Below are 14,078 nucleotides of genomic sequence, written 5' to 3' on the forward strand. Positions count from 1 at the left end.
AATGGTCATTAAGCAATCAATTATAAATTGTGGACTACCTGTAATAGCAAAAGTCTATTTCATTGCAAATGTTTAAATTACAATTCATCAAAATGTTTTGATTGTATTTCTTCAAATTAAAAGCCAATTTTCTAAGTCAGAATTCTAGGAACATATTGTATTCTTTTGGTTTAATCCAAAGCTTTGCAAAACAATAAGGCTGTGTTAAAAAAGGAAAATCTTTTGCCAATCTAGTCCAATCCTAGATTCTATTGAAATACAAAACTGGGTTAATGTCTGGTATGTACCGTGTTTCCCTGAAAATAAGACAGGATCTTATTTTCTTTTTACCCACAAAATATGGCTTGGGCCTTATTATGAGGGAAGGGTTTATTGTTTTGGGATTACCGGGTGGCTGCTTTCTTCCGAGCGGGCTCTCAAAAAGCCAGGCACAGCCTCAGGAGCGAATGGCTGTGTTGCGCTGTCGCAGCAGCGCAACACAGCAGCCATGAAGCGACCACACTCATGAGCAGCCACCCGGCAAACCTCCTTTCTAGCCGGGCACAGTGCCATTCATTAACCTAGAGGTATCGCCAAGCTGTGTGAGCGCCTTTTCGCCACCGCCCAGTTCCTGCAGCATGGCTCCTTCGAAATGGCAATGAAAGGTGCACTGCACGGTTGGAGAGGGGGGTTGCGCGAGCAGCTGTTCCGCTCCCATGCCTCCCAGCCTCACGATGCCCTGGCCCAGCTCTCTCTGCAGAGGAAGAGCACCTCCGCTGCCGCCACCGCATGGCTTTTTCGGCGGCTTCAAAACCGAGTCTTCCGCTCTGGGCGTATGCTCTATGGTTGTACTGGCAGCTGGCCCACAACCATAGAGCGTACACCCAGAGTGGCCACTGCTGGCCACTCTGCAGAGAGAGCTGGGCCAGGGCATCGTGTGGCTGGGAGGCGCACAAGTGGGAGCGAAACAGCCACTCGCGTAACCCCCACGTAACCCCCCTCTCCACTGTGCAGAGCGCCTTTCACTGGCATTTCGAAGGCGGCAAGCCGCGGGACCGAGGCGATGGTGAACAGGCGCTCTCGTGGCTTGGCGATACCCCTAGGTCAGTGAATGGCACTGTGCCCGGCTGGAAAGGGGGGGGGTTAGCCGCGTGGCTGCTCATGAGCGTGGTTGCTTCATGGCTGCTGTGTTGCGCTGCTGTGACAGCGCAACACAGCTATTCGCCCCTGAGGCTGTGCCCGGCTCTTTGGGAGCCCGTTCGGAAGAGAGCAGTTACCCGGAAACCCCCCTCTTCAGCTGGGTGCAGCGCTGCTCACCAACCTAGCGGTATCCCAAAGGCGCCAAGCAATGCAATCACCTTTGCCTCCCCCCCAGTTCCCGCGGCTTGGCACCTTCGGGATACCGCTAGGTTGGTGAGCATTGCTCTGCCTGGCCAGAGGTGGGGGGTTGTCCAGGGGGCTTATTTGCAGGGGAGGACTTATATTTTTGCTCACCAGAAAAATGCAGCATGACCTTATTATCAGGACACGTCATATTTTCGTGGAAACACGGTAGTTAAGTAGCCATTAACCATTAACCCACCTGAGAAAAAATGCAGAATAATTGCTACAATACTTTTTCTATCCCTGAATGCTTTTTTCACTATACCCAGAATAGAAGTCAAGAGATTCTTTTCAAACATAATTTTTCTTACTTCACCACTTTCAGTTTTGATTCTGATCAGACTTAAAAAAAATGATGCCATGGAAAAAATTCAAATCAAACTTTTATGCATATTATTAAAGAAGAATTTTAATTAGAAAGTAATTGCTAGTGAGAGAAAAGAACATTTAAAAAGTTACCAATTAGCTAAATCTCTAAAAAAATACTGGCCTTTATTACAATAATCTAGGAATTATGACTTCCAAGAAAAGTTCAGAAATTTCCATCAATAACTTTCTTTTCTTTTTTACCAACTTTCAGTCTAGCTCATACCACTCCTGGAAATTTTTTTTTTGCTTTCATCTCATCTTCAGCTAAAGTATTTGTCATGAACTCTTGTTTGAAAAAAGGTCCATATAATATATTTTGCCTAAAGTGTTTTTTTAAGTGTTTTTTTTAACAAAAGGGAAGATTACAGCTGAATCTAAGGAGGGCTTCTGAACGAAACATTAGAATGTCTTTCAAAGCCACCCCCTCCTAAAGTGAGGAACTGATAATTTCAAAGATCCACTAATCACATACAATCAACTCTTTATAAAAGCCAGGAGTGTATAGATCTAGTCCATATATGGCAGAGACAGAATAATACACACATATATTCACCAATTCACAAGTACAAAAATTTCTGTGCCATTTTCAATAATGTTTTATAAATAAGAAGCTAATAATAAATGTTAACATTTGCTTTCTTATAGCTATCAGTTAATATCAAATCAGACAAATACAATAATATTAAAATCAAAACATTCATCATTTTAAATTGGTATTGATTCTAATGTCTTAAAACCAGAACAGGAAAGCAATACATTGGGTATATGAGCCTTTTTTGTCATGACTCCTGTGGAACATCATTGGAGATGAAATCTACCACACCCCTTGGCCTTCTGGAAGGGCTTCAAAACCAAATGGCTCAGGGCCTCAATGAGGGAATTCCACACTGCTACCCTGTTTCCCTAAAAATAAGACCTCCCCAGATAACAAGCCCAATAGGGCTTTTGAGCACATGCGCTAAAATAAGCCCTTCCCTAAGACAAACCTTCCCTGAAAATATTGCAACACAGCAGCCATGAGATGACCACGCTCGCCACCCCTTGCACCTCAAAAATGATAAGGCCGAAAATAAGGCCAAGTAGTAATTTTGGCGGTCAAAAGAAAATAAGAATGACCCGGTCTTATTTTCAGGGAAACACGGTAGTGGATTAAGAACAACCCTATCTCATTCATATAATGGGTCTTAGTTTACCCAATTTTCTGTTAATTTAAATGTTTCAGTGTTTTTTTAATGTTTTAGTATTTATTTATTTTTTATCATGTTGTAAGCCACCCAGAGACACTCAATTGTGAAATCACCAGCATAGGAATTTAATAAATAAATAAGTACAGCTAGTTCTGAAACTATGACAGATCACTTGACAAACATTACAACAAACACAGAACAAATTGTTTTTGGCCCAAAGAGCAATCCTAAAACATACTACTCTTGGTCACATGATCATATTTCAGGCACTTGGCAATCTGTTCATATTTGCAACCAATTGTCAAATGCCCTGTGATTATGAGGTCCATTCTCACAGCATATCAAGGATTTCCCTTCTTCCAGGTAGTGAAGGGAAATCCTCCTGCACACTGGAGAAACAGGTCTAAAATCTGATGAAATGCTAAAGACCTTTCAGATTGACAGCTTTGAATTTTCATCCTGAGAGAAGTATGATAGCAAAAGAAATGGATTCCATAAGAAAAAACAGGTTCAGAGCCTTTCAAAATGCTAACATTTCAGCGTTCTGAAATGTTGAGGCCCAGAGTCTTACAAAATGCCAGTTTTACTAGCATTTTCTTCTCAGAGGAAAGACACTAGTGAATGCCTTATTTTCACGATGATAGCAGTTAGACTTAGACTTATATATACCGCTTCATAGGGCTTTCAGCCCTCTCTAAGCGGTTTACAGAGTCAGCATATTGCCCCCAACAACAATCTGGGTCCTTATTTTACCCACCTCAGAAGGATGGAAGGCTGAGTCAACCCTGAGCCGGTGAGATTTGAACAGCCGAACTGCAGTCAGCTGAACTAGCCTGCAGTGCTGCATTTAACCTCTGTACCACCTTGGCTCTCTAGAAATGATGATCTAGAAATCTCATGAAGGAGCCTTCCAAACCATTGCAAGAATGGAGCTCAATGTAAGAGTTAGGCAACAGAAAGATAAGTGGACCAAGACAAGATGGGATGAACAGAGGGTCCAGTGGGCCTAGATGGCAGATACTTCTAGCTTATACAGGTTTTCACATACCCATGGGTGCCTGGCCTCTCTCACCCCAGGCACTGTTGTGTACTTAACAACCACAACAGGAAATGCTTGAATTGCAATTGTTAAGTGAGATGGTCACATGGACACCTTGCTTAATGAGTGCAATTACTTATGACCAAAATTCCAGTATCCATTATGGTCAATCAAGAACTGCCGGTAAAGGCCTGGTGAAAAAATAACCAGGTGACAGTAAATAGTTACAAGACCTAGTGCCAGCTGCAAATGAACACAAATGGAATTCCATGATTAGAAGAACTCTATTAAGGGTGCCTTCTGTCAGGTTGCTGCATAAATCAATTTCTGCTAATTTAGACCTAGTAAGAAGACATCCTGACAAGGTAATTATTACGCATGCTGCTCTTCAATTTAATTTTTTATTTCTCATTCCATGGCCATTTATCTCTTTATTTTAAGAAAACAGGCCACGAATCCAGTGACACAGAATCTAGTCCACAAACACACTATAATAAAAGTTTATATCCGTGATGGTGAACCTATGGCATACGTGCCGGAAGTGGCACACAGAGCCATCTCTCTGGGCATGCCAGCCGTCACCATTGCTTTATCGGGTTCCAGCGTGCATCGGCCAGCTCGTCTTTGCGCATGCGCAACAGAAACCAGAATACCAGATAAAGATTGCTGTAGAACTGCTCTTCCAGTTTCTGCTGCTCCCATGCATGCACAACAGGGAACTGCTCTTTCGATTTCCTGTGCTCCCCCCTGTGTGCTCCCATTTTGGCAGTCGGTGCCGAAAAGGTTCACCAACTCTGGCTTATTGTATTTTTATTCCAAAAGACTAACAAAACCTTGATTGGAATATAGTCGCCCCTTGAGTGGTAGGGAAAAAAAGACCTGGAAAGGTGCACACAGAAAAATCATTTTTAAGCTGGCAAAGTAGTAGAGGGAGCAAGATTATCATGGCTGGTAACAAGAAGAGCCAATAAGCAGCCGGTTCATGATTTGAGCAAAATTTTAAAATCACAATATGCCTTCTTATTAAAAACATTAAATATAAAAGAGCAGCTTATTATCAGTGGTTCTCAATCTTTTCTTTACTAGACTCTCTTTAAATACTTTTTATGGCCATAGACCATGGCCACAGACCCCACAAGACTTAATTTAAGATTTAAGTCATAATATTTCTTCAAGCCTTCGCAGACCACCTATGATGATATAGTAATCTGCCAGGAGTCCTCAGACCATAGATTGAGAACCACTGGCTTATACACATCAGATCACACACAAATATTTATGGCTACAATTTTCCAGATTACAACAATTTATGATTCATTAATCAAGTTGTTGTTGTTGTATAGCTTATACCGTATATACTCGAGTATAGGCCGACCCGAATATAAGCCGAGGCACCTAATTTTACCACAAAAAACTGGAAAAGTTATTGACTCGAGTATAAGCCTAGGTTGGGAAATGCAGCAGCTACCGGTAAATTTCAAAAATAAAAATAGATACCAATAATGTTTTTGAATATTTATTTCAAAGAAAAACAGTAAACTAGCGGTGTATTCAATGAAATACTTCACTCACCTCATGATGCTGATGTCCCGCTGTGATGATGATGTCCCATGCAGCCGCGGGAGTGATGTCCCGCCTCCTATGACACACAGCACAGTGATTCCTATCATTGGATCACTGTACCAGAGGAGGTGGGACATCGCTATGTGGCTGCTTGCCATAACAAGGAGGAGGTGGGACATCGTTGCAGAGCGGCAGGAGGGGGAGGAAGGGGAATCGTAAGACAGCCCTGCATTACATTAGAACGTGAGGAGGGGGGATGGTGCGGTGTGCGCTGCGCGGCAAACTGACACAGAGGGAGAGGAAACTCACAGGGGCACCGGGCCATTCACGAGTGTCACCCAGCGGCATGGCCCCGCCCCTTTTTCTCCTCCATTTCGGGCAAATTTTTCACTGACTCGAGTATAAGCCGAGGCGGCTTTTTTCAGCCCAAAAAGTGGGCTGAAAAACTAGGCTTATACTTGAGTATATACAGTATGTAATTATGACGTTAAAAAGAAAATGAAACATTACAGAGAAAAGAGGAAGGAGCAAGAAAAAATATAGGTTCACTTTGCTGGCACTCATTTGCAAATCGGATTTCCCAAAGCCAACCTAACAATGTTAAACATGACATGATTTTCTTCTACAAACTGTAGACAGACTTTATAACCAGTCTATATCAAATAAGGTTACTTATGAATAAAAGAATCTAAAAAATGCTTACCTCATACTCTTTCCTGCAAATTTTCAAAATATCATTTTTTGAAGATGCCTAAAATAAATTTTATTATCAATATGTTTTTCAGACTATTCAAAAACAAAATTTAGAAAGTATATAGATAAGAATTGTGATCACTTTAAAATGTCACCAGTCATATTTCTACAATAACAGTAAATCTAACTTATTTACATGATTCTAAATTTTGGAATTTAATCAATCCTTCCAGTTCAGGTGACAATAGCTAGGAGATGCTAATGAATAGCTGGGAGATACTAATTAATTTTGGAACTCAGATGCTCCCAAAAATAAAGGGAGAGATTGAGAAGGTGCCTAATTAACATAAAATGAACACATATACAATGTCTAAGTTCCCCCCACCTGGCACTATATGCTGCTGAAACATATATTTTATCATTCTAGCCATAGAGGAATGATGTTCAATGTAGTCCAAAAAAATACAGAGAGCTGCAGGTTCCTCACCTTTGGTCTTAGGTTTTCAGTTATAAATTAAAGTACAAGACAGAGTAAGAGTCTGAAAACTACTTCAGTGCAATGGTTTAAGGTGTTGACCTAGAAATCAGGAGTCTGGCCTCCCTTAAGTTTGAAAGCTAGTTGACTGACTTTGGGCCAGTCATTCACTCTAAGTCCAACCCACTTCAAGGGTTGTTGGGGAAAATATGAGGAAGTGAGAGTAAGGCTTCATTCTCTGAGCTTGTGGGGTGGTTTCCAACAGTTTCAGTACAAGTTAAACTCCGCCGAAGATGCTACCTAGCCTGGAAATGAAACATTTGGAAACCAACCCACAAGCTTAGAGAATGAACTCTCACCATCATTATACACCCAAACTACATATTTTCACTATTGCAAATATGAATCAGTATTTAATAGGTTCCCCAATGTCACAATTTAAAAAATCAATAATTTTATATAAAATTACTATTGTCTGTTCACAATATCCCCCTCCACGTAAATACCCCCTTGTTGTGGGAGAGAAACTTATGTGTTCTGCTAAGGTTGAGAATTATGCTGGAGGTATGCCACCAGGGTCACACAAGCCAGACAGGTCTCAACTAAGGAGCCAGATTAAGAGTATCCACAACCCATTTATCATGATAAGACAACAGAAAAGGAATTCCATACCAAATTAGTCATCACTTGGGTTAACATGAACTATGGCAGTTGCTGTCCCTAGGCAGCTGTCAAAAGTGAGTTACAGGGCTGGAGAAAGACCGGGCAATCTACTTCACACACAAAAATTGCCAATAAATTTCTACGGAAAAGTTCTCAAACATATCAGATAGGGTTCCCAATGATAGGACAAAAAGAATCTTAGTTGATATAAGTAAGTGTGTTGTACAGAGATCAGATGGCCACCTGGAATGTCAAAGTAATGAATCAGGCTAAATTAGATATTGTTAAATGAGAGATGATCAGGTTGGAAATTGATCTCGTATCAGTAAGCTACACTGGTCAGATAGTGACTTTTTCCAGTCTGAGGATTTCACTGTGTAATATTCAGGACACAATACCAGGAAAACAAATAGAGTGATGTTTATTGTAAGCAAGAAATTTGCTAGAGCAGTAGAAAGCTTCTCAACTGTTGATGATCAAATTACGACCATCAAAATTCATGCCAAACCCCTTAACTCCAGTTATTCAAGTCTATGTCCCAACAACTACTGCAACAGAGCTTGAAATAAAGAGCTTTTATGCCATAGTCCAAGAAATTCTGAAACAAGTACCCCCAAAAAAGACATTATTTACATTTTGGGTGACTTCAATGCAAAAGTTGGCAAACAAGCAGACACAGGCATCATTGGTCATTTTGAACTTGGTGAGAAGAATGATATAGGTGATCATTTGGTACAATTTTGCCAAGAAAATCGATTTAGGGCCATGAGTACATGGTTCGAACAGCACAACCACTGCTCATACAGTGGGGCCTCACCGAATGAACTTCACCATAATCAGATTTACTATGTTCTATGCAGTTATAGATGGCCAGTTCAGTCATTGATATATCCAAGTGCCAACTGTGACTCAAATCATTCATTGTTGCTGGCAAAGATTAAAGTCAAATTAAATCAAAGAGGCATCAATGAAGTCTGATGTCAACAAAATCACTACTACATATACAGCTGAGGAAAAAAAATAGAGTTGAATTTACTGCTAAGAAGACACCTGATGAACTGTAGCAGGAAATTCAATCAACCATTATTAAAATTGCAAAAGAATACATACTATGTAAGAAGCAGAGAAAAAGTGCAAGTTGCTCTCAGACGAAACCATCAAAATAGCTAAGCAAAGAAAAGCAACCAAGGCAGCAAGAAAATAGGAAGAAGCAAGAAGACTGAATGTAGCTTTCCAGAGGACAGCAAAGGAAAGACAATAAAATTTATGAAGCGTATGCTCAAGACAGTAGGATCCCATTCCTGCCCTTTCCTTGACTGGAACTGGGCCGTGGCATGCCAGAAACCAGGCTGTGCCAACAAGCGAAGTCCTCTCCATGGGATGCAGTTTGGTCTGCAGAAAAACTTCCCTCCACAGACCCGTTCCCTGGTGCCCAAAAGACTGGGGGCTGCTGGGTTAGTCCGCTTTATTGTATTCCCCATAGCTACCTATGGTTTTGAAAGTTAGACTTTAAAAAGGCAAGACAGAAAAAAAAATGATTCGTTTGAGCTGAGGTGCTGGAGAAGACTTCTGCATATTCCTTGGATAGGAAAGGTGATCAATAAGCAAGTATTGGAATGCATAACACCAGACATATCTCAGGAATGAAAAATCACAAAATTGTATAACATTTATTTGGGTCATCATGTGGGGGAGTTCACTGGAGAAAGCAATTATGTTGGGAAGAGTTAGTGATAAAAGGAAACCAGGCTGCCAAAGAACATGACAGATGAACGCTATCAAAGCTGATATTCCCCAGAGCATAGAAAAACTCAAAGAAGCAGTGCAAGACCGTAGATATGTAGAGACTTGGCCCATAGAATCACCAAGAATCATACATGATATCATCATCACCACCACCACCACCACCACAATACGGAGTCATAGCTGCCAATACTTTAGCTATTGTTGGCCTTCATACACATCAAATTCTTCCCAAGAACCTAAGATGTTATAATGTATCCACGTAGTATATAGGTGGATTCAAGCAGTGTGGCTTTTTGCAATTCACAGATGGAAGTTTTGTCAATGTACAGATTTTCTACTTCAAGTTTGCTGTTCAAGTTTTTGAATAGGGCACATAGTATGCTGATAGCCACTAGGAAAAGCATGGCAAGTTTATGGTATAATCTTTTAATTTTAATTTTCAGATCTTGATACTTTCTGATTTTTCTCAAATTCTTTGTCTTTTATTCTATTACTCTCTGATATTGACACTTTAATCATCAACACCCTTTTCTTTCCAATCTCAGTTATATCTGGTGTGTTTTAAACCAACATCACTCTGCATTCAGAAATCCCACAATATTTTAATCTATGAATTTTCAGCTATTTTTCCAACTTTCTCCAATTTTTCATTAAAAAGCACATTATAATTTTTACAGGCGTCCTAGTGAATCATTTTGGCAATTGTTTTATATCATTATTTATAATCTGCAAGAAGATTGAACAGACTGATTACAAATAAAATGGCAATAATGGTGCTCTGGAATACCTGCAAGAAATATCATTCACTTGCAAGCAAGAATTAATGGCACCACAAAATAAAATAACTGAAAATGAAAAAGCTAAAGAGTTGTTGAACTTCAGAACAATTGTTATTTTTTTATCTGCAGAAGAATCTGAAACAATATTTTTGTAGGTTTCACTTCAAATTTCCATAGAAATCACTCATTCAGAGTTCAGATTATTTAGAACATGGAACATAGAATAACAGAGTTGGAAGGCACTTAGGAGGTCTTCTACACCAATCCCCTGCCTTGAGGAGAACCATACCATTCCAGACCTTCCTTGGGCTTGATAGGATGGATACACCCAATCAGAAAGAATAACAAAAGAGAATAGAATTGGGAATTGAAAGGGACATTGGAGGTTCTCCACTCCAATCCCTATGACTGGTCCAACCAATTTTAAGCTATAGGGAATTCTCTAGTTCTGATTAATAAACAATATGTTATATCCGTGATGGCGAACCTATGGCATGCGTGCCACAGGTGGCATGCGGAGCCATTTGTCCGAGCAAGACATGCATGAGAGCACTGGCCAGCTGATTTCAGCCTTCTTCTGAGGCTGTTTTTCGCCCTTTGGAGGATTCCCTGAAGCCTCCAAAGCACAAAAAACCTGCCCTACGGGAAAACCGGAAATTCAAGAACAGACTTCCAGTTTGCTCGTAGGACTGTTTTTCGCCCTCCAGAGCCTTTGAAGGCTTCCCTGAAGGCTCCGGAGGGCGAAAAATGGCCCTACAGACAAACTGGAAGTCACTTCTGGTTTGCTCATAGGGCTGTTTTTTACTCTCCAGAGCCTTCAGGGAAGCCTCTTGAAGGCTCCGGAGGGCGAAAATCAGCCCTACGGACAAACCAGAAGTCACTTCTGGTTTGCTCGTAGAGCTGGTTTTTGCCCTCTGGCGCCTTCAGGGAACCCTCCTGAAGGCCCCTGAGGGCTCCGGAGATCGAAAATCGGCCTTACAGGGAACCCGGAAGTTTGGGAATGGTGACTTCTGGTTTGTCCATAGGGCCTATTTTCGCCCTCCAAAGCCTTCAGGGAAGCAAACTGGGAGTCACCATTTCCAAACTTCTGGGTTCTCCGTAGGTCCATTTTTCACCTTTCGGAGGCTCCATGGAAGCTCCTGAGGCCTCTGGAGGGCGTCCGGGGGGAGAGGGGGCAGGGAAGGCTGTTTTAGCCCTCCCCAGGCCCCTAGAAAACCTCTGGAGCCTGGGGAAGGTGAAAAAACCATAGCAAAGCGGAGAGGGTCGTTGATCGTATGCATTTGCGTGCGCTGGGGGGGTATCACATGCGTAGCATTATGGACGTGGCACGCCGGCACATGTCCCCTCGCTTTTGACACGGTGGCCAAAAAAGGTTTGCCATCACTGTATTATACAGTAAGAAGGTGGGACACACCTTCCTCTTAACCCCTTTTGATAGATTACTGCTTTTGTAAGAACATGTCCACTGAAAAGAGCCTTATTGTGAAAGACATTTACATATTCCAATGCTCCTTGCTCAAAACAATGTGTAGCAGAAAATATAGAGGAAAGACTTCAGAAAACAGGTCTGTACTGTTAAATTTTACTATTTCTTTCCCTTATATTAGCATTACATATACATCCCCAAAAAGAGAGAATCCAACAAACACTTACCTGTTTACATGCTTGTCGACATTCTACAGCAATGGCTAATTCACAGCACCCTAAGCCAACCCAGCCATCAGATTTTTTCAAAACACCTTTGAAGAAGAAAAAAATACATTATGAAATCATTCATATACTGTATATTTTGAAAGTATATCCTATATTTATCAAACAACTCCAAGGCAACACTTTGCAAAACATTGCACTACAAATCTAATATATTGCTGCCAAAACAAACCACGTTAAATTCAGGAGGTATATAATTTTGTCACCCTAACCTTATCATGACATATACAACATGCAGCAACACACATTTTATACAGTATTGTAGAGCTAATCCTGTTTTACATGGCTGGATTAGAATACTGTAATTTCCAATTATTCAGTTTGATTTTTAGATTTAAATGTTTTTAGGCATTTTTTAATCCTGCCATTATTTTCATAAATAACTCAAGACAGTGGTCATACTCCTTCCTACTCCTATTTTCCCAACAACAACTCTGTTGAGCTGAGAAAGAATGACTGATCCACAGTTACCTAGACAGCTTTCATGCCAAAGGAAGAATATAACAGTATATAGTTTATTTACTAATATATTTTAAGACAAAATTGATTACGTATCGTGAGACTGGAAGAATACCACCACCACCCCTAACCTTTAAAAAAGGGAAGGAGGAGGAATCTGGAAAATACAGATCTGTAAGTTTAATATTTAAGCTAATAACTGGCTGTATGACCAACCCACAAAATATCATAAATAGCTCTAGGTCAGATTGGAGAGTACTCAAACACCCAGACACAGCAGCTCTGTTCTGAGCTCTCCACATATTTTTAATGAGCCAAAAGAAGGCACTGAGAAGATGATCATCAAATTTGAAACTGAAATAAAATTATGAGTTGCTGACATTTTAGAAGTGAAAGAAAAAATTCAAAAGATCTATACAAACTTCAAAATGAAATAGAGAAAAACATTAATTCCTATACTTGGAAAGAAAATTGGCAATCTGTTGCCAATTGAGCAAAAATTCATTCCCTATGGCTTCTCATTTAGATATCTATGCCAACTAGTATATGGTTGTAAGAAACTAATGGAGATACCTTGTTCTCCCCAAAATAAGACCTAGCATGTTTTAAGCATGCACCTAATGAAGGAAGAAATCAGCACGGAAATATGAAAGAAAGAAGAAAGCAGATTGTTTCCATTCATTTTCTGAGCAGCGCATCCCATTCCTTCTCTAATATGGACACTCACTTCTAACTTTCAGAAATCCTCTGGTCTTCTCCAGGTCGCATGGAACAGGTATCCTATTTGCAAATGGCAGAAGCCTTGTTCTCATAATGTCTAATTCTTTAAAGTTACCATTCTTTCTCCAAATAGCAAGTTATTATCATTTAAACTAATTTCTTCTTAGAGAAAGAATACAGGTTGCAAAAGGAATACAATCCATAAAATAGAAAAGAAATGAGACATGTGACTTGGAGGAAGAATGAAGACTATAGCTTTGAGAATGGTGTGAAGAAACAAAGGTCCATGAAATGTGGCAGAGTCTAAGGGGGAGCAATTGGAGTTTTGCACAATGGTGCCGACATGACTGGTTGTGGTATAGGCTTGAGAGGGCGTTTCTTTGTGGCAGCAGCAGTACTGAAACTTAAGTAGTGACTTGGGGACCTTCCGCCCAAGACCTCTATATCAGCCCCATCCCTAGTACTGTCACCAGTTGTACAAGGCAGCCAAAAGAGCATAGAATGGGAGTTAGAGATAGCAGTCCCCTGCAGTTGTAAATGTGGGTGGGTTGTCAAAATACTGTCAATCATCTAACAATGGTGGTGCTACAATGGCTGTAACTTTGGGTATGGATCATGTCCACTTTTTTAGCACTGTCATAACTTTAAACAGTCACTGAATGAATGTTCATAAATCAAGAACTATTTATACCTTTTTCATGGAACAGAAAGGAAATATATCCTATTAAGTTTATACATAAAAATAATCTTACCTGGCAAAGAGGAATTTATACAGCCCCAAACCTCTCTCTGTAAAGAACAATTTTATCATTACTAAGTAATAAAGCAGAAATTTAAAGAAATATTTAATCAAGATAAATATTTGCATTGGAAACATTAGCATATTTAAAAGTATATGAATTAGTAGTGATTAAAGAATCAGGCTAGAAACTTGGAAACCGTGAATTTTAGTCCCACAAATTTATACTTGGTTTGGGAAAAGCTGTACAATTTTTTTCCATATACGGCATGTCAGAAATTTAGAGTATCAATTGATTATAACCTCCCTGAGACCTAATTAAGAAAGTTGTAAATACATAAAATAATAGAACACAGAATGCCAGAATTGGAAGCGACTTTGGAAGTGCAACCCACTGTCGAGCAGAATACCTTATACTACACCAGGTAAATGATTGCCCAACCTTTTCTTGAAAATGTCCAGTGAAGGAGCACCCAAATTTCTAGATTCCATTGGTTAACTGTTCTCTCTGTCAAGAAATTTCTTCTTAATTCTAGTTTGGATCTCTTTTTAATAAAATTCCACTCATTACTCG

The 14,078-nt window shown here is 40.1% G+C and overlaps 1 protein-coding gene across 1 annotated transcript in view; it reads right to left on the reverse strand.

The window, feature by feature from the left end:
• Positions 1–14,078, reverse strand: part of RECK (reversion inducing cysteine rich protein with kazal motifs) — a 94,029-nt gene that overhangs the window by 71,266 nt on the left and 8,685 nt on the right. The window contains 3 exon segments of the mRNA XM_032235893.1: positions 6,224–6,271; positions 11,530–11,615; positions 13,518–13,554. Of these exon segments, the coding sequence (XP_032091784.1) occupies positions 6,224–6,271; positions 11,530–11,615; positions 13,518–13,554 (171 nt within the window).

Source organism: Thamnophis elegans, chromosome Z, assembly GCF_009769535.1.
Source record: "Thamnophis elegans isolate rThaEle1 chromosome Z, rThaEle1.pri, whole genome shotgun sequence".
NCBI classification, from domain to species: domain Eukaryota; kingdom Metazoa; phylum Chordata; class Lepidosauria; order Squamata; family Colubridae; genus Thamnophis; species Thamnophis elegans.